Genomic DNA, 26,141 nt, shown 5'->3' on the forward strand with positions numbered 1-26,141 from the left:
TGACACATAAAATGAACCATTACAGTAGACAAGCTGTGGAAGATCCTGGCTTAAAAGGAAAAGATTACCACAGAAAAGAGCAAGTCTTTCCTCTAGTTACGTAGGACTTCAGGTCAGTTTTAGGGTGGGCCATCAGAGCCCAAAAGGGAAGATCCTTTTGTTAAAAATGTTGTAATTTGATGATTTTCAAATCAGGAAAGTAATATATGATTATTTTGAAAAGGAAAACAATACTGACATAAACAGATAATCCTACCTTTACTCCAAGTAATAGCTTGTTGTACATGCTTTTTCTATCTTACTTTTCTGTATGTTCATTAAAAATACTGTATAAGCACAGATATGTATATATTGGTGTAATTTTTTTGTTACTTTTACTATTATAGAATCATATTGTCAATGTTACTTACTCTGAAACTTCCTTTTTGTCATTTAACAATGTATTATGGGTATCCCTATAACACTTCCTAGTTTCTGTCTCCTTTTTTAACAGATAAATTTGTTAGCTTGTCAGAGCTCTAGAGAAATAAAGCTGCTTGTTTTCCGTGTCATATTTTTCAGGGAACCTATTGAACGTATTGACATATGCAAGTCCTGAAATTGTTTTGTGTTGAGATTAAATTAATTTGGGAGCTATATTCTAGATCTGATCAATGACTTGTAAACCTTCCTCTAAGTGGCTTACGTAATTTCAGAATAATTTGAAGATATCTCACCTTCAAAATGAAAGATAAAATGTGAGGGAAATACTTAGCTAAATTTTATTGTTCTTTAGCACTTAAAAATTCATTGTGTGAGTGTTGGGTCAGTTTTGTGTTTTTCTCCTGGATCGTTTGTATTTATTTATTTATTTTTGAGACGGAGTCTTGCTCTGTCTCCCAGGCTGGAGTGCAGTGGAGCGATCTCAGCTCACTGCACGCTCCACCTCCTGGGTTCACGCCATTCTCCTGCCTCAGCCTCCAGAGGAGCTGGGACTACAGGTACCTGCCACCACGTCCGGCTAATTTTTTGTATTTTTAGTAGAGACGGGGTTTCACCATATTAGCCTGGATGGTTTCGATCTCCTGACCTCATGATCCACCGGCCTCGGCCTCCCAAAGTTTTGGGATTACAGGCCTGAGCCACCGCGCCCGGCCTCTCCTGGATCGTTTTTATTGTTATCTCTTTTGATCCCTTCATTTTATGTCCTAGCATTTTTATTACACTTTCTTATATTCTCTCTACCCTCTTAAATACTCCCTTTTTTTGTATTGCTTTGCTCGCATTCTGTGAGGTTTGCATTTTTTGCCATCCTGCTTCTTAGCCCCAGCCCCTCAGATAGTTCCCTGCATGAGGATCTGGGTGAGGGTGTAGAGCTCACACCTGCTGACCAGATGCCTTCACTTTTTTCCATTCTTTTTATAGGCAGCTTTATTTCTTCTCTTATTCTTCCTTCTCCCTCTGAGGCTTCAGCTTTTTGCTTTTCAACATTACTGGAAATAAATAAACAAGTGGCCTAAATACATCTGCTGTGTTGCTTTGATTTCCTCTCTATTATTACTATTTAACAGACTCAGTGACACTCTTTATACCAGATTCTTCCCATTTTTCTTCTGAAATCCTCTTTATGATACATTTTTCTTCTTTTCAAGTGCATACTTTTGACTCTGCAGAAATTAACTTTCTTTTCTCCAAAACTGCAAACACTCGTACTTTCTTGCTTGAAGTCATTTGGTTTCTATAAACTCCTGGAAATATTTCTTTCAGGCTGTTTTGAAAATTGCTATTACAGTTTGAGGAGGAATAGACTTTTCCTTTTTCAAACACATGCTCCATTGCCCAATTCTGGATTGGATTCGATTCAATAGCTGTTTATTGCATGTCTGTCACATATTATGCCTCAAGTTTTGGGTCCAGCCCGTGTGTTCATTATTTATTTCCAAACCGTGCCTTTAACCTTTTCCATTCCTCTTCCCTCTGTAGTATAGCTTTATCTGTTGCACACTCTTTCCCTTTCAGTATTCACCTCCGTTCACAGCTCTGTCCTGTCTGTTCCTCTCTTTCCAACTGCCATGGAACCCTGTGGTTTCAACTTTTAAACTTTCCATCGTTCCTTTCCTTCCAATGGAGAAAAATTACCAAAAACTGGATCATCACAGATGTGTCCAACAGCCTTCCTTCAGACTTCAGACTAACTTCAACATATAACAGGTTTCAAGATTACTTACCAGGGTATGGAAAAATAGCCTATATTTGTCTACCTTGTGACCAGGGCTTCATTTTCATTGCCCGTTTCGATATTACAAAACAAAACAAAACAAAACAAAACAAAACAAAACAAAAGAAAAAAAATCCACTGTTTAAAGACTTAACATTTGACTTACAGATAGTTTGCTGATCCTTTTGGTCTAGTCTCCTTCTTTTTTTAACTCTAGAACAGGTAGTAAATGATTGTGCCACACTTTTGAAGAACTTAGGAAGGGGTCTGAAAACTCCAAATAGAAATGTTTTCCCTTATAGAGGTGTCTAACTGATGTCCTTTAAATGTTTCAGCCCATCGATGGGATACACGACAAGGGGATTGTAGAAGACATCCATTGTGGATCCATGAAGGGCACTGGTATGCGACCACCTCACCCAGGCATGGGCCCTCCCCAGAGTCCAATGGATCAACACAGCCAAGGTTTGTGTCAGCTACACACCTGATACTGGTTCCCCAGCATAGTCTTTCGGTCTTTCCTGTTGGATGTTTTAATTATGACTTCCAAAGAATGTGTCTAAGGAAGATCAAATCCAGCAGGGTTTCTTTTCCTTATAGAAATCTACCTCCATCCTCACCAATACAATCTGATGATTTGTATGGGAAATTTTATTTCTGAAGTCCTAGTAATTTTACTAGCCATCATGTGTGCAAGCAGTCTGCAACGTGCTCTGTGTACTTTATCCAGAATCTTTATCGTAATCTTTTAAGGTGAATTATGTTATCCCAGTTTTATAGATGGAGAAGATAAAGCTGGACAATTTACTTTGTTTTGCTAAGTTTACATGTCCAGTCGGTGAGAGGGCCAGAAAGAGAATCTAGGCCTGCTTCCCAGCAACAGTGTAGATGTGAAGGTAAGGTGAACCACCTGTGTCCCTTAAATTGCATGCTTATCCATTGTCTATAAGGCAGCTTTATCTGGCAGTGAAATTACGTGTCATTTCTGGTGGGTGGCTAGGCCTGTCATAGCAAATTACCACAAACAGAAATGTATTCTCTTATATAATTCTGGAGGCTAAGTCTGAAATCGAAGCATCAGCAGGGCCATGCTCTCTCTGAAGGCTTTGGAGAAGAATCCTTCCTTGCTTCTTCCTGGTTTCTGGTGGTTGCCAACAATCCTTGGCATTCCTGGACTTGCAGATGCATCACTGCAATCTCTGCCTTAGTATCCACATGATTTTTTTCCTGTGTGTCTGTCCGTGTCCAGATTTTCTTCTTTTTTTTGAGACGGAGTCTTGCTCTGTCGCCCATGTTGGAGTACAGTGGCACATCTCTGCTCACTGCAAGCTCTGCCTCCCGGGTTCACACCATTCTCCTGCCTTAGCCTCCCGTGTAGCTGGGACTACTGGCGCCCGCCACCACGCTCGGCTTCTCTTGCCTTAGCCTCCCATGTAGCTGGGACTACAGGCTCCTGCCACCACGCTTGGCTAATTTTTTGTATTTTTTTTAGTAGAGATGGGGTTTCACTGTGTTAGCCAGGATGGTCTCGATCTCCTGACCTCTTCATCCGCCTACCTCGGCCTCCCAAAGTGCTGGGATTATAGGTGTGAGCCACTGTGCCCGACCCAGATTTTCTTCTTTTTATGGGGACCATTCATTGGATTAGGGCCTTCCCTAATGCAGTATGGCCTCATCTTAACGTGATTACAGCTACAAAAATACTGTTTCAGGCCGGGCCTGGTGGCTCAAGCCTGTAATCCTAGCGCTTTGGGAGGCTGAAGTGGGCAGATCACGAGATCAAGAGATTGAGACCATCCTGGTCAACATGGTGAAACCCCGTCTCTACTAAACATACAAAAATTAGCTGGGCGTGGTGGTGCGTGCCTGTAGTCCCAGCTACTCGGGAGGCTGAGGCACGAGAATCGCTTGAACCCGGGGGCAGAGGTTGCAGTGAGCCGATGATATTGCACCATTGCACTCCAGCCTGGCGACAGAGCAAGACTCCATCTCAAAAAAAAAAAAAAAAAAAAAAAAAGAAACAGAATACTATTTCAAAGTAAGGCACATTCCCAGGTACTAGGGGTTAGGACTTCAACATATTTGGAGGAGGGGGAACACAATTCAATTCAACTCACAACAATGGCTAAAAGAAATACGGCATATTTCTTTTCTTCTTCATACGTAACAAGTCCTCTTTCTTTTCCTCACTGTTGAAAACTATTCAGGTACCTCAAAGCCTTTTAATACAATGTAGCCTGATTTCAGAGTCATTATGTAGTCATTTCAACATGTGACGGGCATGAGTTAATCTAGCACTAATTGACATTAATATGTAGATATTCTAATTCAAGGTTTATGGTTTATGTGTTGCTATATATAATCTTGTGTAATTAATGTGTGTGTTTCCTCCATCCATGATCAGATATCCATCTACCTGAGGGAAGACTTTTGGCTGTGAGGATTTAGAGAAGTCTAAGCACAGTTGTTTTCTTTTTGAAATATAAATAGTCAAGTCGTGGAGGCATAGGAGTGCCTCCCCACTAATATTTGAACAGGCTTTTGAACATCCCAGACTCTTATCTGAATTTTAGTGGCAGGCAGGCATAATTGTTGCAGATAACTCATAGAATCTTGACCATGTCAGAAGAGCAGCCTAAAGCTCTGGGACTTTTTGCTGTATAAGAAGAAAAAATTTGACTCATTCACTGTTATGAGTGAAGTAAGACAGTATTTCCAGGCTTATCATTTAAATTTGAAGGGGCCAAGTATATTCATGGAGCTAATATAAACCTTTATATATATATATATATATATATATATATATATATATATATATATTTTTTTTTTTTTTTTTTTTTTTTTTTGAGGCACAGTCTCCCTCTGTTGCCCAGGCTGCAGTGCAGTGGCGTGATCTCAGCTCACTGCAACCTCTGCCTCCCAGGTTCAAGCGATTCTTCTGCCTCAGCCTCCTGAGTAGCTGGAACTACAGGCGTGTGCCACCACACCCAGCTAATTTTTGTATTTTTAATAGAGACAGGGTTTCACCATGTTGCCCAGGCTGGTCTTGAACTCCTGACCTCAAGTGATCCACCCTCCTCAGCCTCCCAAAGTGCTGGGATTACAAGCATGAGCCACCATGCCTGGACTTAAACCTTTATTTTTAATACCTGGGAGGTATAGATGAGTAATATTTAGTGATTCTTAAAGCCAGGTGCTTACTTTTTCTGCTCCAGTCATTGCAGTAACTCTTAATAGTGGAGTCCTAGGAAAACCTGAAAACTAAAACCACTTCAAATGCACAAATCGTAATTGAGAGCATTTTTACTTTTATTTCTGTGATCACTTGGCTCCTCTCTTCAACACAAGAATGATGTCTTATTTATCTTGGAATCCACAACACTTGACATGATATCTAGCACATGGCTATATAGATATTAGTAAATTTTGTTCAATTAGGTGTGGAAGTTTGTGTATTAAAGAGTCAACAGTTTAAAATGATCTCAACTTTTATGTAATTTCAATGAAGTATAATAACTTTAAATGCAAAGGTCTGTATTAAAGGGAATCAGAATTAACGTGTAATATTCTCTAAAATAGTAAAGTGCATTGTAGGCTGAGGAATGAGTTATTTTAGGGTATATTTTTGAATAAAGCAGTATTAGTATAATGCAGTCCTATTTTATATAATGATCTAAAAAGAATTTAGACTTGGTAATAGCACGTGTCTTTAAAAAACTCATTGTGAAAAGCCACTTATTAATATAAAAACACAGGAACAGAGAGATGTGGTATTGATTGGAAGGCTGCGAGCTTTAACTACCTAGCAACCTATTAGGTTATTTTAGGGTGTTGGTCAAGAAGCAAAGCCATTTCCTTCAATAAATACCGAATTGTGTACCTTATGGTCCCAATGATAACACTGTTTATTTTTAGTCCATTGGATAGAAACCTTTCAAAGGCAGTTATATATTTAAGTTTTGTGTGTGTGTGCATGTGTGTAGAGAAAATTCATATAATATTGGCACGTAGAAGTTCTAGATCATTAATAGGAGAAAGGTTATTGCATCTCTCTGAGGCAAGGTGAAACTGGGGAGATAATAGCCCTTGAAAACTAGGGAAAGAAAATTGCCACTTTTGACTACTTCCAAACAAGCAAATCATACAGGATTCCAAAAAGAGCGGAATCTGCATCAACATTGTCATCCTACTGACAAATGTATATTCACTCTCGGGCAATTTCTTCACTCTGTTTTCTCAACTAAAGATAATTACCAAAATATGTGATGTTGTTGTATCACTTAGATTCTGTTTTTCTTCAAGTTTTATGGAATGCTATTCATGTAGAAATAAAAATCTCTATTTTTAATAAAATACTGTGACAGAATGATTCCATTCACATCCCTACAAATTCTGGGAAATAACTCTCACTTCCGTTTTCTTCTGATCAAATTTGAGGTGAAATTTTGTTGTACTGACTAACTCAAAAATAATTTTTATTTCACTCTCAATTTTTTTGATCAAATTTGAGGTAAGTTTTTTTTTTTTTGTATTGATTTTCCAGTGACCAGGTTCTTTTTTTCAGAGTTTATTTTTGTTGTTGTTGTTGTTTTTTTTTTTTTTTTTTTTTTTTGAGACGGAGTCTCGCTCTGTCGCCCAGGCTGGAGTGCAGTGGCAAGATCTCGGCTCACTGCAAGCTCCGCCTCCCGGGTTCACGCCATTCTCCTGCCTCAGCCTCCCGAGTAGCTGGGACTACAGGCGCCCGCCACTGCACCCAGCTAATTTTTTGTATTTTTAGTAGAGACGGGGTTTCACCATGGTCTCGATCTCCTGACCTTGTGATCCGCCCGCCTCGGCCTCCCAAAGTGCTGGGATTACAGGCGTGAGCCACCGCGCCCGGCCAGAGTTTAAATTGTTATGTTTAATGTAACTGTCTCACCTTCATAATGTTGCCTTGTTCATAGTTTCGAAGAGTAATGTAAGACATAGTGTTACACATGAATTTAGACTAGATTGCCTAATATTTTGGTTCATTGTATTAGGCATCTTGTGATTTGCCATGAGTGAGATTCTAATTGATGACCCTGGGAAATAGGAAAGACCGGAAATCAGGAAACGTATGACTAATTTTAATTTTCACTCTTCTACTGTGAAAATGTTAGCAGGTTTGGTAGGAAGATTTTCCTCCTGTGGTAAACTCAGGGCTGGCCAGAAAGACATCATAATGAATAGACTACCAGTTTGTACTAGCATTACAATTAAGGGGCTAATGTAAGCCTTCTTAAAGAAGCATGTTAATGCTGAAGTTAAGTGTCTGTTATTGATATTCTCTAAGTGTTTATTGTTGTAATAACAACATGTTGGGATTTAAATTTCTGCTAGTCTTGCAGGCTTTCAAGGGAATTTTCTTGGCTATTTTATATAACCAACTCAAACCCTAAACTGCATGGTGTGTGTGCTTCCTCACGGAGTAGGGATTTGTGGAATGAAATTTAGCAATTCTTCTATTTACCTTTAGGGCAGGATTTCCCTGAATAGAGTTCTACTTTTCATCACTTGGTGGAGTAAAACCCATTCTTGGTTTAGGGGATCACGCTAAATTTGCCTCCCTCTCCAAATGACAGTTGGAGATAAAAGTAACTGAATCTTTTATTGTCTTTGGGCTTGTGAATTATGAGGGTGAATCCCCAGTTGGGGGCAGTCATATATTCTCGGGCCTCTGTGATTCTGCAGATGCACAGAGCTCTTTCAGTTCAAACTTTTCTTAGGTTTGAGCATGCAGCAGGAATTTAATAAACACTTATGTGATGACCTTTGTGAGAACTGTGACACGATTACATTTATTAAAGGGCAGAGACTTTTCATCCATCTATGTATGTAATGCTGTGTTCTGGGACACCTTTGACTTGATTAATTGGTACTTTGTTTCAGCTCAAGGACACGTTTTGGATTGCTTTAGGCCACTTTGTTCTCTCCTTCATCTTGGATCTCCCTCCAGCAATGTTCAGTCATGCTTTTCAAGGAATTCTATGGCCAAGCTATGCAGATCATCTCCTGAAATAAGTCCCTTGAGGTTTTTTAGTGCATTTTGATTTTTCTTCCCCAGAAAAGTGTTCTTAAATTTCCCATTTAGATGTCTTAGAAACCAAACAGTTTACTCTCATTTGTATGTTATATCACAAGTGGTTCTAGAAGGTTTTTGAAACTTTCAAATCCCTGACTTATTTTCATATAACCAAATTTATATGAGATCATGGAAAGGGCATACCTTGGTTTAAATCTTGAAGCTGCCAAGAGTTAATTGTGTGACTTTGGGTAACTGGTTTACTCTCTGAGCCTCATTTTCCTCATTTTAAAAAATGTGGTAACAGTATATATCTTTTAGGGTTGTTGTAAGGCTTGAAGAAATAATGTATGTTCTACCCATATCTTCTTGATTCCCGTTACCATTTCTATACTCCCACCAGCCTGATTTCCTGTGCCCACAATCAGTGTCTTGCTTCACTTCCATCTACCTTTCCCACATATGGCAAAGTCTCTGAAGAACAATAATCTTTAGAGCATTAGTCATGACCAGTGACTTAACCAGTGACTGCTGATTGCAGGAGTGTAAATACCCTAGCTTCTTTACCCCTTTCCTGGAATAATTTGGAGGCAAGTTATTTACCATATATTCCAAAGTTTCTGCACTGAATTAATCTTCAGATACCCACTGCAGCAGCTGGCTTGATAATACTCCCCCTTATTGGCTGCCTTCCCTTCCTTATATTACCTTTTCATACCCCTATTAGTGTCCACGCACCTTCCCAGTAAATTGCCGGTACTCAATCCTTAAATAAGGCTCTGCTACTAGGGAGAACCCAACTGTGATAGTTGAGTGCAAGTCAACTCCTTGCATAGTACCCACAACATGTAGGCACTCAATAATTGCAAGTTATTCATAACATGCATAACAATAAACCAAGTGTTCGCTCTCCACCTGAGACATTCTTTATTCCCCATTGAGATGTATCAGGTGCCATCAGGTTTTGTTCTCGCAGTTGGAGCTACTTTTACCATTCAGTACTGTCCCTTGGTGCCTTTCCTTTAGGTGAACAACAACCACTAACAGTTTACCTTCTAGGACTATTGATGTGTCTATTGATCACTTGAAGTGTGGTTAGTTCGAATTGAGATGTGCTTTAAGTATAAAATATTTAGCAGATTTCAAAGTCTTAGTATGAAAAAAAAGAACGTAGAATATCTCACTAACAATTTTTATGTTTTAAAATGATGTTTTGGATATGTCGGTTTAAATAAAATACATTTAAATTAACTTCATCTGCTTTTTTTTTTTAACATTTTTAAAGTGGCTACCAGAAAATTTTAAATTTTACATATATATAAAGCACATATTACTATATTAAAATCTTAAACTACATATAATTAATAAATGATATGTCATTTAAATTTCTATCAGACAGTTGCTGCAGACAATTATTAGAGTATTCAGGGATATCTCTCTTTCAGGGTTGTCAGGGGCAGCCTGTGATTTTCTTTTGTGCTTTCTTTTAGGTTATATGTCACCACATCCATCTCCATTAGGAGCCCCAGAGCACGTCTCCAGCCCTATGTCTGGAGGAGGCCCAACTCCACCTCAGATGCCACCAAGCCAGCCAGGGGCCCTCATCCCAGGTGATCCGCAGGCCATGAGCCAGCCCAACAGAGGTCCCTCACCTTTCAGTCCCGTCCAGCTGCATCAGCTTCGAGCTCAGATTTTAGCTTATAAAATGCTGGCCCGGGGCCAGCCCCTTCCCGAAACGCTGCAGCTTGCAGTCCAGGGGAAAAGGACGTTGCCTGGCATGCAGCAACAACAGCAGCAGCAACAGCCGCCGCCGCAGCAGCAGCAGCAACAGCCGCCGCAGCAGCAGCCACCGCAACCACAGACGCAGCAACAACAGCAGCCGGCCCTTGTTAACTACAACAGACCATCTGGTAGGTTAATACGCAACCAAATGAATAATGCCATGGTCCAACTCGGATAAGAAAGACTGCTCACACACCAAAACACTGGGTTGGTACAAGCCCAGGGCTGACATAGCCTTTTGTTATACCCCACTGGCTCTCTATCCTTGCTCCACTCAGATGGCCAAGATTCTTGGTCTTCCTCTGCTGTTGAGACCTAGGGCAGTGTTTCTTAACCTTAAGAGGTGCTTGTGCAAGCTGGAGACCCGGGGAAAAAGCACCCGTGATTTTGCATTCTCTTTCAAGAGGTTCAAGGTTTCTTGGAAGCGCGTCCACACACCCAAGGTTAAGAACCTCTGGACTTAGTGCATTTCATCCCCAAAACTCACTGCTCAAATCAGTCCCACTAGAGCCATTTTATAATTTGTTGATTTGTTTATTTCTATCCCTTTTTGTTATGAAGAACATCTGGAGAGGCTTACAAGAAGCATGCCTGTTGTAAAATAATTATGAGTAGAAAAATCAGAAACAAGGGAAAATAGAAAAAAAAGTAAGAAATGGAGGTAAGCAAGTAGGGCTGCAAAAGCTCTCACAGTTGCTATATTTGCTTCAAAGATGACTTGAGTTTCTTAACAATCAGAGCCAAAAGGAGACAAAATCCTGTGTCTAAGTCTCACCATTTGGAAGGAAGTTCTTAACAATTTCTCAGAAAAAGGCATTTTTAGCATGAGAGTATAGAATTGATTTCCCACATGGGATTTTTAAAAAATTATTATCATAATCATTATTGTAAGAGGCACTGCATGATAGAAACATCAATAGCATTTGTTCATAATAGACTAACAGATTCAACATGGCCTATTTCTTATACACCTTGGGATGAAATCTGAAGCTATGACATTATACAATGGGTAGAAATGATATAATCCTTTGGCCTCTTGGTCCTCTGTCCTGATCCCATTGATAGACTTCAGAGGTGCAGGGGACTGTGGACTGTGGACTGTGGAGTAATCTTCCATGAAGGTTGTTTTCTCTAGGAAGCGTTTTGTTAAAGAACTGGAAAAGCAGAGAGTTTATGGGTCTATTCTAATGAAAGCTTTGGATTCTAGGGAATGAAGTACTTCCTTGACATTGATACCATTTCCTCTGAGTGGTTTCCATTCATTTAGGCAAGTTCTGACACGCAGGTTGTTGCAAACAATTAGTTTGGGATATTGGTACTCTTCCTGGGTTTTGGGCCTTATACCATGGGAGAGAGTTCAGATTAGTATTTTTTTTATTAATATTCTGCCTATTGAGTTTGTATATGTTTATTTTCTGGTAGAGGCAGCTCCAAGAGTAGGCTTACCTAAGAGATACTCATCTTATTAATTGTTATAGCTTTAAGAATGGATGTCTTAGTAAGTCTGAGCTGCTATAATGAAAGGTCATCAACTGGGTGGCTGATAAACAGCGAATTTATTTCTTACAGTTCTGAATGCTGGGAATTCCAACTTCAAAACACCAGCAGATTCAGTGTCTGGTGAGGGCCTGCTTCCTGATTTATAGATGGCTTCCTTCTCACTGTGTCCTCACATGGCAGAAGAGACAAGGCAGCTCTCTGGAGCCTCTTTTATAAGGGCACGAATCCCAATTATGAGGACTCTACCCTCATCAAGTACTCACCTCCCAAAGGCCTCACCTTCTAATATCATCTCCCTGGGAATTAGGATTTTAACATATGAATTTTGAGGGGACCATAAACTTTCATACCATGGCAGTAGGTTTTAAAAGGGCAAGAAAATATTTCATCTCCAGATTTCTGTGTGGCTACCATGGAGGCATTTGGTAGGTGGAGGATCATAGAGGACTGAGCTTTGGGAACTGGAAAATTTATACAGGAAACTGCAGAAAAAGGCAGTTTGAACCCTAAAAGTATTTAGAGGTTTTAAAACTGCAAAACTCCAGCTCTTGAGAATGCAGCCAGATAGAAGAAAAAAGCACATATGTATATGTGTGTGTGTGGCTTATCCTCACTGAGTGCCTGCTGGCCTACTCGTGCCGTTCTCAGTGATAAGTCCTTTGCATGTGTCACACAACTAATGATGGAGAGTCGGGATTCAGACCCCAGCAATTTGACTTGAGAACTAATGTTCTTAACCACTTTCCCATATTGGCTCCTTCGTGGCAAAAAGGCTCATGACAAGGGAAAAAACCTATCACAAAGTCTGGGTACCAAGATGCATTTTACTTCTGTGTGTAAAGAGACAGTATCTGTACACCTTACTTCAAGGCTGTGAGCCTTTTCCCTCTTACTCTGGGACACAGTATCAACAAAATTAGTAATCTTTTACCGGCCCAAGCATTGGTATTTTAAAGGATGATCTAGACTCAGTAGTAAAAGATTCCAAGATATCATTTAAGAATGTAGGAAGTGGGCCGAGAACAGTGGCTCACGCCTGTAATCCTAGCACTTTGGGAGGCTGAGGCGGGCAGATCACGAGGTCAGGAGATCGAGACCATCCTGGCTAACAAGGTGAAACCCCATCTCTACTAAAAATACAAAAAAATCAGCTGGGCGTGGTGGCGGATACCTGTAGTCCCAGCTACTCTGGAGGCTGAGGCAGGAGAATGGTGTGAACCCGGGAGGCGGAGCTTGCAGTGAGCCGAGATCTTGCCACTGCACTCCAGCCTGGGTGACAGAGCAAGACTCTGTCTCAAAAAAAAAAAAAAAGAATATAGGAAGCAGAATGATTTGTTTGAGAAACCTTTTTAATCCAAGGTTAAAATAATATGACTGAACAAAGTAGTAAAATTTAAAGGATGAAGTTCCATTTATCTGGATACTTATACACAATAAATGCTTCATGTCCTAATAAACCCAATCCTGAGTTCATTTTCTGGATAATTTTCAGAAGAGAGGGCTCTATTCCTTTTTTTTTTTTTTTTTTTTTTTTTAACCTGGCTCCAGAACCTATGTCTTCCGTCATCAGGTACCTGTCATTAAAGGGAATTCATTTTATTACTCACTGCTCATGTCTTTTTAAATTGTCAACAGTCGGAGCTTCGTTAGAAATGACAATATTTGGGCAGGTAGGGTTTTATGGAAGAGTGGAAAGGAGACACGAATGAAGGAGGAAAGAAGATATCTCCTTCAAGTAGAATGAGCCCATTCTGTCACTGAGAGGGCACTTCCATTTGACAGCATTGCTGAACTTGTCCCCACATCACAGGTTTCATGAGGGAAACAGATAACCTTACTTGCAAAAAATAATTGTTTTTTTAGATTGGCTTTTAGAAAAGTAAAAATAAGGCATGACTTTCTTTTTAAAGTTAATATTAGTTTATTTATTATTTATCTCCTTTTTATAAAATAATTACTTTTAAACACCCCTGCTAATATTTCAGGGTGTTATTCACTTATGTAGAGGTAGTTGTGTTCCCATTTTGCTTCTGTTCCATTTCCTAGTGTTATTCATGTGTGAAGAGAATCTTTTTGGCTGGGGTGGTCTGCCTCAAATCTACTCCAAAGTTATAATTCACCAAAAGTGACATCATCCTAGCGAACACCAAAGAATTATGGTTGGAGTTGAGGCATTGCACATGGAACACATAACTCTGCAGTGGTTTCTCCTACAAAATGTCAGCCACTGTTATGATGGAATGTGCCCTTGCCTGCTGTGGGCACCACTCAAATCTAACCCATCATTTTTCTTTTCATTTTGATTCACTTTTCCTTTCAGAGATTCAAGTGAAAAGAAAAATGGGAACTGAAAAAATTTGGTGTTTTTGAGGGGTGAGGGAGAGACCTTCTGGTAGAAAATAAAGTGTTTTGATATCTGAAATTTTATATGCTCAATTTAAATATGTTTTATTGCATTTGTTTTTTCCAACCTGTGGAAACCACTTAAATTCCTATTGAATGCATAGATCTTTTATTTGCATGAATGTCCTGTATGCTGGAAACTAAGTGGGAGCTCTGAATGCTTAGAAGTTCTGTGCCTGTGAGACTTGGGTATTTTAATACCTTTGTTGCCCTATTGCTTCAAATTAGGCATAGGGATGCATGCAGTAAAGACTGTCTCCCTCCCTGCTTAGCGGCCCGGGACTCCCTTCTGGAGGGCCAGAGTTTCTACTTTGTTTCTACTTTGACTCCTAAAGTGAGGACTGAAGGGAAAGCAGATGGCATTTTGTACTTCTGACAATGAAGCCTAAATTGTTTATGTTGGAGAGGGAGCAAGAGATAAACTAAAGAATGTGATTTGTCTTCCATTTGAAGATACCAGAGAAAAGTCTTGTCAAGTAGCAGACCACCAGTGTCTGGTGTAGAGGAGATAATTTCTGTGGATAGAGAGCAAAGTCAGCCAGGCAAACGAACCCGTAAGCCGCCTGAGGGACAGACAGGCATACAACCTAATGAATAGGTAGTTAGACTTTGGGCAAGGCTAATTGCAGGAAGCTGTGTTAGTTCCCCAGCCTCTGTAAGTAGTCGTTTTTATACAATCTGTCAGAGGGAGGAGGAAATAGACCCACACAGTAAATGGACTTGTGGTGTTTAGCTAGGAAGTGGAGTTTGATCTAAGTCGCTCTGGTAGCAGACTCCCAAGGAGCACATGGCAGGCGGACTCATCTGAATATCTGTGCTGAGGAGTTGTATGAAACTGTTGAAACACTTTGAAATTGCTTTAGAAAAAGAGTACTCCCAAAGTTGCCAGCTAATATGGTATCGAATTTCCTGAAAGACTTTTCTTTTGCCGTGTGGTTTTTTTTATAAAGCTGAGTCAATTAGGCTTCTTTACCTCCTTATCCTTGGTGGCAATAAAACGACAAGAGCTGAGGATTGAGGGTTGAGCATGTAGACACTATTATCTCATTGGATGTTTACCACTGCCCTATGAGGTGGCTGTTGTTACTCTCCGCATTCTATAGATGAGCACACTGAGCCACAGATTGGTTGAGTAACTTGCTCAGGCTCACACAAACAGCAGGTGATACAGCTGAGGTGAAAGAGCATTTTTTCTGGAAAGATACAGGGTGTTTAAATGTACCTGTTTAGTGCACAGCAAGTTGTAGTACTTTTAAATTGGAGACTGGAATATATAAGTAGATGTTTGAATCTCTCTGTGTCTCTCAGTGTTACGGGTGAATCAACAAAATTAGAATGTCTTTCTATTTAGTGACTGAAGAAGGCTGTCCATGCATGTATCAGGTCTAGTTTGGAGTCACAGACTAGATTCTGGACCAGAGAAGACACATAAGCTTTGGGTACCTTTCTTTGATTAAATGTAGTTTTAAAAATAATGACTTGACTATATCTCAGGGAGTCTTCATAGTCTTCTGCATGGGTATTTCTAGACAATAATGCTAAAGAGGAGAGTGCCAGTACAAGTGAAATTATAACACGATTGTAGTGTTATGGCTTTTGTTGATGAATTATTTGAACTGGGAAGAAAAACTTTGAGAACTAAATTTAAAGTAATTCTTCCGATATTATCAGTAAGACCTAAAGGTATTTGCTTTTAGAGGACCTAATTGTATTAAATTCCTGATTTAGCGTGCTTATACCAAGTCTTCAAATACGTTAAATTCTACCAGCTTCTTGAGCTTCTTAAGGAGAGTCATAGAATCATAGGGAATTAAAATAAATGTTAGATCTGTATCTCTTCTTACTTGACTGGATCACATCTAGAGCAACCCAAATGAAAAATGTGCCTTGTTTTAAAGATCTCCAGGGAAAAATATTCTAAAACTTCCCCCAATAATTTATTCCAATGCATAGTAACCCTGAGACTTAATATTTAGAAATTGGTTTCTTATATATGGATGAAAGGAACTCTAAGAAGGTATGCATTACATAAAAGACCTTTTATACAGGAAAAAAAAGTACTCAGATGAAAAAACTTCTTAATTATGGGGGTACAATACCTAAAATTAAAAATAAAACGAAGTGCATTTTCCACCTCAGATTTTTTCATCAACCCCTAGAACCACTGCTGGAAATTACCTCATGAAGAAATCTTACCTAGCTCTGTATCTTTTGGAAATGTTTTACCTAATTTTAGAAAGAGGGGAAAAGAACAGTAACATCACACACACACCCACACACACACACACACACACACACACACACACGACATGAACACAGACACACACTGTAGTTTCCTAAGCAGTTTGTTCTAATTCTTCACATTCCCCCTGTCAAAATGTTTGCTTATAACTTTCTTTGTATTGTCATTTAAGCCCATTTCTAATTGGTGATTGTTGGAAATTGAATAAATGTGTTCAGTTTTTCATAATGTATGTCGTTGTATGGTTAATTATTAAATCGCTCTGAAGTATATATACTATTATTTTTGTTACCATTTAATAGCTATTTTTTCTTAGAAAGGATATAGAAAAATTTGGAAGAATGCTCTGGACTTTAACATCTGCTTACTGAGATTCTTTTAAAAAAATTTACTAACTCATCTGGTATCATCACTAAAATTATTTATAATTTTAAGGCAACTAAAAATTCATCTAGGAGGAGAAGTGGAACATTTAAAAATTTAAGTCTGTACCTAGTAATTAACTTAAACTCCTGAAGTTCAATGTGGAAAATTATTTTAAATTAACTTATTCAATGCACTTTGACAAGCTTGCAGATTACATATTATTTTATTCTGATAACATGGGATAATGATCCCTTGAATCCTAATATTTGCTAATTTTTATTAGGTGGAATGAGCAGATTTTTTTTTTTTTTTTGGCTAACAACGAATGTTTTAAGAAATATTTTCTAATAGGTAGTAAGAAAAAATTTAAGTTCCCAAAATTCACTGATTAAACCTGAAATATGCTTTATAGGCCTTAAAAGAAAAAGTGTGTGCAGCTTGTAGTTCACATCAGAAGACTGATAAACTCGTTGCTCTGTTTGTAAAGCATGGGTTCTAACAGCAGGGCTATTCCAGACTGGGATAGAGGTCTGTCCTAAAAGGGCTTGAGGTGCAATTTGCAAGATGTGATTTTAGGACCATACCGAAATTGCATCTGACTGTTGCGTGACTCCCCTTCTTTTTTGAACTCTGCGTGCACCTGTAATTAAAAAAAAGAAAGAAAGGAAAAGAAGGAAAGAAAGAAAGAAAAAAAAGAGAAAGCAAGCAACCCATTGTAGAGTTACATTAAAAGCTGGCGGTAGTTTCCTTAATCAATTGTATTAAGTCGCAGTCATTTTCGGATCATTTGCACCCGTGTTCGTTAGTGAATGCTATTTCCCTATGGGGATAGATGCCAGATTCTTTTTTCTTTCTGTGTCTTTTTCCTTCTCCGTTTTCTTTTTCCTTTTACCCCGTTCCCTGCCTTGCCCTCCTCTCCCTCCCTCCTCCTCTTCCTTCTTGCCCTCCTTTTTTTTTTTCTTCTCTTCCCTTAGGTGTTTAAGACACTTAATGGTCCCCAGCACTGGGCCCCGGGGGGCGGCGGGCAGGCCGGGTGTGGCCCGCGGGGCGCCGTCCCGCCCGAGCTGCCCATGTCGCTCTTGTCCCGCAGGCCCGGGGCCGGAGCTGAGCGGCCCGAGCACCCCGCAGAAGCTGCCGGTGCCCGCGCCCAGCGGCCGGCCCTCGCCCGCGCCCCCCGCAGCCGCGCAGCCGCCCGCGGCCGCAGTGCCCGGGCCCTCGGTGCCGCAGCCGGCCCCGGGGCAGCCCTCGCCCATCCTTCAGCTGCAGCAGAAGCAGAGCCGTATCAGCCCCATCCAGAAACCGCAAGGCCTGGACCCCGTGGAAATTCTGCAGGAGCGGGAATACAGGTAATGCATCCCACCAGAAAGGGGCTCACCTCCTATGTTCTAGCAAGTGCCACCAAGCCTAGGGGGGTGAGGTGCCTGCCCATTGGTTGGCCAAACTGTGATTTTCACCCATTCAGTCAGAAAACTTTTATCCACCCCTGTGGCCTGCCAGGTGCCGAGGTAGGCACTGGGGTTTTGAAGATCAAAAGCCGCCGGGGACTTCCTGTAGACCCAAGAAAGTGATCATCTCACACTTCGATTATGGAATACATTGTCATTGTTTGTACTTGTGTCGTTGAATAATGACTGAGGTGGTGGGATGTTGAGTGTGTTGTGCTGGCCTGACTTTCATGTTAATTCTACATTTCTACTCAAACATACTTTGGTAGCTTTGTATAAACTTTGTTTTAATTCACGTGTGTCTATGGTGTGATCCAGCCTTATGGGTACACCCTGTGCAAGTGTCTTTATACAAAGTACTTATTTAAATTATTACTCCAGAAATTTAATTTTTACCTGATTCAGCCCATTTATCAGAATCAGGGGTTGGCAAACCCTTTCTGTAAAGAGCCAGATGGTCAATATTTTATGCATTGTGGGGCCATACGATCTCTGTCACAACTCACCCCTACCCTTGTAGTGCGAAAACAGGAAAACAGCCGTGGACAATAATGGGCTGGTTGCCTTTCAGTAAACTTTACAAAAACAGGCTGGAGGCAGGATTTGGCCTGCAGGCTGTAGTTAGAAGACCCTTGATGTAAATGGTTAATGTCAACCCAAAAGGGAGTCCAGCAAGTATTAAGTCAAGATAAAATAAAGCTAAGATTGTGGATTCTGGAGTCTGCCAGAAAGCATACTGTGTCATTAGTAACTTCTTAACCATGGTCAAGTTATGTCTCTTTTCTGTGACTCAGTTTCCTCCTAGGCTAAAAGAAGGTACCTCTCATAGTGTTGGGAAGATAAAATGATACTGAAACATTCAATAAATAATAGCTATTATTATTTCCCAAATACTTCTTAATTTTAAGGAAAATTAAAGTTTAAAAATATAGAGAACGTTGGTAAACCATGTCTGGGCTCCCTTTTAAAACATTACCTTAATCTTTATCGAAAAGCACATCACTCATTTGTTGTTACACTAAGTTACCAGCTTTGAGAGGTACTCTGAAAGAAATCAGGATTACTTGCTATTAGATGTGTTTATTTTTTTGGATGAAGAGTGTAACTTTACTCTCATTACTGTTAATAATCATCTGTTAAGATATTTTATCTTGCTATTTCCAACATTTCATGTATTCCCAGAGAACTAGATACTCATTGTCAATTGATATTTCAGTGCTGATAGGCAGATTCTGCTGGGTGAATAATTGCTGTGTGTTATAAAGTCAAATGCTAGCATATTCCTCTGTTCATGTGCAGTAGACTAATGTGCAGTACATTCTGTATGTTGCTGTTGAATTTTTAAAAAACTAAAAGTATTAGAAAAAGTCAGTAATAGAATGGAGAAATACAATGTGGATGCTCTAAAATTCTGACTTCCTAAGAGCTAGTATTTTTTTTCCTACCCTCGTAAAGGAAAAAGCTCTGTACAAGCTCCCTAGTTAAAACATTTTTTTCCCATTTGAATTACCAGTACCTTTGTTAAACTATGTGAACTACCCTTAGAAGAGAGATGCTTTCTATAGCTAGAAATTTTTACATATGTCTAGACTTTTTGCCTTTTTCAGCCTTGTATGTGTGTATGCACAAGTGTGTTTTAACTTTTTATTTTGCTAGCTCCTAAATGTTCTTGATCACTTTTTCTGGAATTTTCATTGCAGGACTTTCTTGTAATAAGTTTATTTTAGGAACTTTTTTGGAGATTACCTTAATGGATGGTCTTCCAAAGTACACAGTATTAAGTAGTACTATTTCCAATGTATAAAAAGATTTTGTTCTGCACTCCTATGTCAATAAAAAATGCTGTCAGTATCTTTTAACTTATGTGCATTGCAAAATGTGGAGAATGGCTGTTTTTCATAGTATTATTATTGCTTTATAAATGCCTACTCCTTTGTAAAGCCATGTGGCTTTTGAAATGACTGATCTGGACAACCCTGAATCCGGAAAGGTTGTGGGTCCCTTGGCCTGAATTTCCCCATGGCCACCTGGAGAAGAAGCATAGTTTTGTAGTGACAACATTATGGGGCATGTTTTGTATTCTTTGGTTACAGAGCAGTAACTGTCTTCTGCCTATATGAAGATAAGTTGTTCAACTGCAGAGATTACATTTATCCCTTAAAAGGGTGAAATTAGGTCCCTTAGGCACTTGCAAAGGACAACAAATAAACTTTTTTTTTTTTCTTCTTTTGACCCTTTGTGATAGAATGGCTTATCAGCCTTTAGCATTGATAACTGTTAGGATCCAGTGCATCTTTATCATCTGATCAAAGATTAGAGAAAGGTCTAAAAAACCTCTTTTACAATTTGATAAACTTAGTTTGAGCAAAAATCATCTGTCAAATTCTTGAACAGATGTTAATTTCTTTGGGTCTTGTAATATCATTTACCTTGTCTATGAAATTTGACAGGAAATTTTCAGAATCTTACATTTTTTTAACATTTAAGTCAGTTGGCTGCTTTTCCTTGTTCATCATAAAAGCAGAACGTTGACAAATTGACCTTCCTTTTCATTCATAGCATAAATAGATGTCTGCCTATGAGCACTTTGCTGCAGCTTTGTACGAACTCTCTAGTTGAAACATTTTTCCCGCTTAAATTGGATCCTTTCCTTTTGACCATCTTTCTCTTGTAATGGAACTTTATTACTTCCATAGTAAGTGTCAGAGAGATATTTCCCTGGACTGCTTTTTTTTCTTTTTTTCTTTTTGGCACACTTTTGTTGGCTTCTCATTGTGCCTAACTTCGCTTTCTTCTATTTAGAATTAGATGTCTTGTCAAAAGTACCTCAGGAATCATCACATTGGCATGTAAACTAATTCCGCAGATGTTTGCATGGAAGATGTATTTCACACTTGAAGGAGTTTATTTGGGAAGAACATCTCTGAATTACATCAGCCCTCTTTGGAATAAAGTCAGAATTTAGTATGAAAAGAGCGGTATACACTGCTTATCAGGAAGCAGACATAGGCTGCTTACCTGTGATTTTTTTTTTTTTGTCCTGCCCTTGTCGCCATTGCAGTCCTGAAAATTCCTTCTCAAAAATTACCAATAGCTGCTTTACCTGCAGAGTTACAAAAAGTCACACACACTCTCTTTTTAAAGTGTCACTCAGTTCCTTGAAGGAACAAAATGTACCAGTGTCATTTTCTGTTCAAATAACTCTCCTACAGGAATCATAAACTTCTCCTCTGGACCTGAACAAATATCTGTTGCCTTTAATGGAACTCTTTTTCTTGCCAGAACAGTAACCCCTCTTGATTTACTGTTCAATCTGTATGAAAAACCTGTGTGACCTAATTCTGCATCAATTTTCTGTACTCGTGAGGACACTAAATGAGTCTCCTGCAGTTATGCAGTATGACATCTTGTTGTTGTTTCAGGAAGTTTAGAATCCTGAATCTCTTTATCGGACTACCTGCTGAATCTCACTGATGGGGATATGAAATTGTCTGGAGAGGAGCATTATTTAAAATGAAGATTTCTATTAACAACAACAACAACAAAGATACAATCTTCTGTGTTAAAGAAGCCCCTCCTATACCTTTGCTACTCACCCCCCATGTGCTGAATCAAATGCATATAATTTTACTATGGAATCTCCCTTTCCTCTTCTCCTAGAGTTTGCACTTTGTACTTCTTGCCTCCTTTCCATGAAGAGGGATTCTTTTGTGCCAGGGAATCAGATTCACTGACAAATACTAGGCTTCTTGGAGAAGTAGTCATTTCAGGGAGAAGTGCAACCCCCTCGCTCCTACCCTGTCTCGCCAGTGCCTTAGTCACACAGTGCCCCATCTACCCAGGGTTCCCACTCCCCACCTCCTCATTTTCCCTACACTTCCCTACTTTCCGCCGTCCAGTTCAGTGTGATGTAATCTCTACCCTATCAACCCAGTTGTCCTACGATTATTTATTTAGTCCTAGTTCCATGGTTGTTTGGAAGATTAAGTAGGAATTCCTCTAATTTAGCATCTGACCCACTTTGTCAAAGAGAGTAAATCAGAATACCAAGGGATAGTTTGAGTTCTAGGACATTCAAATAAGAAAGATCTGCAAGGAATCTAGAACCAAGGAATTGGAGTAACCAAATCATTGGCCATGATCTCACGCCACTATAATATTTAACTTTCCTTTGGTATGACCTTAACCTGTAAAAGCAAAGTTGTCTCAGTTTTATTTTTTCCCTTTAAATTCTATATTTCAAAAAAATCAATAGTGGATTTTTTTCTTTACATCTTAATTGTTAAGATGCAACATCTGTTGCTGTATCCAGATATTTGGGGCTATGTAGATGTTTTAGAAAATGAGTAAATGAAGTAGATGTCTGTTTCATATAGTGAAAAGTAATAATCTCATGCGTATCACTAGTAAAAGGAATGTGGAAGAAAGTTGGGAGAATTTGAACAATTTTGCCAAAAGAGTAAAATGATGAATTTATTATTGTGCATGAAATACAAAACTTTCGGTCTTTTGAATGATTAAACCATTTTAAAATGCTGTTGTTTGTGTTGGTATGCACAGTTAAAACAGCAGCATGGGCCAGGCATGGTGGCTCACGCCTGTCATCCCAGCACTTTGGGAGGCTGATGCCTGCGGATCACCTGAGGTGAGGAATTTGAGACCAGCCTGGCCAACATGGCAAAACCCCATCTCTACTAAAAATACAAAAAGTAGCCAGGCGTGGTGGCACGTGCCTGTAGCCCCAGCTACATGGGAGACTGAGGCAGGAGACTTGCTTGAACCCAGGAGGCGGAGATTGCAGTGAGCCGAGATAGTGCCACTGCACTCCAGCCTGGCCAACAGAGTGAGACTCCCTCTCAAACAAACAAATAAACAAAAAATAACAACAGCATGGTAGCAGTGATAATATTAACACATTATAATGACAAATCATTTAATAAATTAGAATGAATAACATGTATATAGCAAATAAAATAAGAATCAGTCGTAGATATTATTTTTAGTGAAGTCCCTGAAAAATAGTTTTCCTTACCACCATTTAAAAATTTTTAAAAATGATGACATTTTATTTCCCTTCCAAACTAAGCAACTGTAGGTTTTTAAAAAAATCACTCATTTTGATATTTGGCTATATGAAGTATTAGATCTTCTACAGCATTTAGGTCCAGGAGGTTTTACTTTTTCATGTTAATGAAAATGATGGCTGTCATCATCAGCATCTTGGCAAGGAAGACAAATGGCCTGGTTGCCTTAGGACAGAACTAGAAGTTAGAAAGAAAAAAAGTCTGTCCTCTCAGCTCTGTACTCTGGCAACACCATCATGTTTGGAAAAAACTATAATATTCATTTTTTAAGATAATTTTGACTTTTATTTTAGATTCAGGGGATGCATGAATAGGTTTTTTAACATGGGTGTATTGCATGATGCTGAGGTTTGGGGTGCAATGGATCCCATCATTCAGCTAATGAGCATAGTACCTAAAAGTTTTTCAACCCTTGCTGCCCTCCCTCCCTCCCCCGTTTAGTAGTCGCCAGTGTGTATTGTTGCCATCTTTATGTCCATGAATACCCAATGTTTAGCAGCCACTTAAAAGTGAGAACATGCGGTATTTGGTTTTCTGTTCCTGCATTAATTTGCTTAGGATAATGGCCTCCAGCTGCATCCATGTTGCTGCAAAGGACATGATTTGGTTGTTTTTTTTTTTAATGGCTGTGCATAATTTTAAACAGAATTCTTAATTTTCAACTTTTATAGTTGAGGTCCAGGAAGGTTCTCAGAAAGTATATTTTAATTATCTACCGTTTCATTGCAGTGGTTTTGGTATCAGGAAAATTGAGGTTCCAGTCTTGGCCCCCTTCTTTACTAGCTCTGTGGTATCCCCAGGTGTCTTCAGTTTTCCTCATCACTAACATGGGACCATTATAACATTTACCTTATAGAGAGAGGTGTGTCTGTGTGTGTAAGAGAGAGACAATTAAATAAAATTATGCATTAAAGGCACTTAGTGCTGTTAATATTAACCTAGTTTAACTTATTACTCATTTTATTATTTTTCTTTCTTTGTTGAAATCTAGTTCAGTACAGTTTGCCTCAAATTTAGGGGATGTAGTTCTAAAAACAGGCTTAAATGGCATATAATTATTTGTCAGAATAGGATTCACGTGAACTCTAAAACCAGCCGTTTATATATCTAACAGTAATAGTATCCCAAGTGAATGGCTAAAGTGAGAGGTCTTTTATTTTCTACTCTGCCTTTATTATGTGGAAGTACATGCAGTTATATTTTTGATGGTGTGTAAAACGAGAATCCTCAACATCCTTTTCTAGAAACTCTTGGTTTTTGAGTACTATTTACTGCTGGCCCTGATTTTTTAAAAACAGCCTCATTTGTATTTTCTTTTCTCAAGCAAGCTCTGCTCACGGAGGAAGTGGCTGTGGCTGGCAGAGCGCTTTCTGAATGTTTAGGGTTGGCTGATTTCTGTGGCATCAGCACCTAAAACCGTTCTTGCTCTCTCCGCTTTAATGGCTGTTCGTCATCAGCATCTTGGCAAAGAAGACAAATGGTCCGGTTGCCTTAGGACAGAACTAGAAGTTAGAAAAAAGTCTGTCCTCTCAGCTCTGCGTTCTGTCCGGCTGGGAGTTAGGAAGCGAGTCAGTTGTTTCTGTCTCTCATTTTCTCTCTCTGCTAAGAGCGAGCAAGGACATTTGACTTCCCCACTAGATACAGGGTGAACCTTCTTTCCCTGGTGTTAGATAGGGGTTATGGAGGAAGCCACATTGTTAAGTTAACATATACCTGTCTGCATTAATACAAAGGTAGCTTTTCTCTGCTTAACATCAAAAATTCTAGTTGGGTGTCAGAAACCAACTATCAGTATCTGGAATATGTTTTGCCCTGAACTTAAACCTGATGTCATTGTTTATCATGTAAGATTAAATTGTAATGTGTTTTTCCACTGCCCCCTTTTCCCCGTTTTATTGTTTCCTTCAGACTTCAGGCCCGCATAGCTCATAGGATACAAGAACTGGAAAATCTGCCTGGCTCTTTGCCACCAGATTTACGAACCAAAGCAACCGTGGAACTAAAAGCACTTCGGTTACTCAATTTCCAGCGTCAGGTAATACCTTTTCCCCAGTGAATCTGAGATGTAGGAAATAAATGTAATTGTTCCTAAAGTGTTATCTGTGTTGCCTTTAGTCTATTCGATATTGTTATAAAGATAGAAACATAGTAAAATAGTGAATCTTTTAGACCAACAGCTTACAACTAAAAATAATGAAAATGAACTGCTTATTATTCTGGTTTTCTCTTCTGTATATGGGAAAGAGTTTTTCCTCCTGTACTATGGTTTACAAAGTCAAGAGTTACGGCATTTTGTTACCATGGATGAAAAACCTTGGGAACAAGTGGGGTAGCTCATGTTTGCCTTTATGACTCCAGGGAAAAACCAGAAGGTAGTAGATTGGAGCTTCTTTGTAAGCACAGATGTTAAGTGCTAGCCACGACTGTGAAAAGAATTTTAACAAATATGATAGCCACTCTACTGAATTAGTAGTTCATCATTTGTAGAAATACATAAAACAGTGTCTTATAGCTTATTTATTCACCAATATCTAAGTTTGGAGTGTTTGATCATATTAGGCTCATACAGTGACTAATCTGTAAATTATCTGTTCTTGTCATTACAGTAGTTATTAAAAGCCAGTATAATGACCTATTTTCTGATTTCTAAATTAGTAAGAGACTAGTGGAATGAGTTAGAGCTAATTTTCACTTTGGTGAGTTTTGCCTTGTGGACTCAGAATGTTCAAGTTTGCTAGTCCACAGATTGCCTCACTAAGCCAAAGGGGATAAGGAGCCTTTCATTGTTAGTCAGATGGGTTTGTTTTGTTAAAGCCTGGAACATGCAAAATGAATGATTAATGAGTAAAAGTAGTTTGGAAGTATTGACTTGGTCTGTTGGAGGATGTGAGTAAAATCACAGGCCATTCCCCTTGCTATTGTAGGAATTTGGGTGTATATTGCCTTACTGGCTATAATATCACAGATGGACATTAGTGGTGAGTAGGTGCTACTTGGCCCTTGGTTTGTGAGAGTGATTTCAGCTTAAATTTTAAAAAGGAGGGAAAATTCTCTGAGTTCTGTTTACTTCTTTCTTATT

The 26,141-nt window shown here is 39.2% G+C and overlaps 1 protein-coding gene across 11 annotated transcripts in view; it reads left to right on the forward strand.

The window, feature by feature from the left end:
• The window catches only part of SMARCA2 (SWI/SNF related BAF chromatin remodeling complex subunit ATPase 2), a 182,050-nt gene that overhangs the window by 16,004 nt on the left and 139,905 nt on the right, over positions 1-26,141 (forward strand). For all 11 annotated transcript variants that reach the window (XM_037998454.2, XM_007969380.3, XM_037998457.2 and 8 more), the window contains exons 3-6: positions 2,533-2,662; positions 9,731-10,150; positions 17,624-17,879; positions 24,971-25,097. In XM_037998454.2, coding sequence (XP_037854382.1) covers positions 2,533-2,662; positions 9,731-10,150; positions 17,624-17,879; positions 24,971-25,097 — 933 coding nt within the window. The remainder of the gene's footprint in view (positions 1-2,532; positions 2,663-9,730; positions 10,151-17,623; positions 17,880-24,970; positions 25,098-26,141) is intronic.

Source organism: Chlorocebus sabaeus, chromosome 12 (genome assembly GCF_047675955.1).
Source record: "Chlorocebus sabaeus isolate Y175 chromosome 12, mChlSab1.0.hap1, whole genome shotgun sequence".
NCBI lineage: Eukaryota > Metazoa > Chordata > Mammalia > Primates > Cercopithecidae > Chlorocebus > Chlorocebus sabaeus.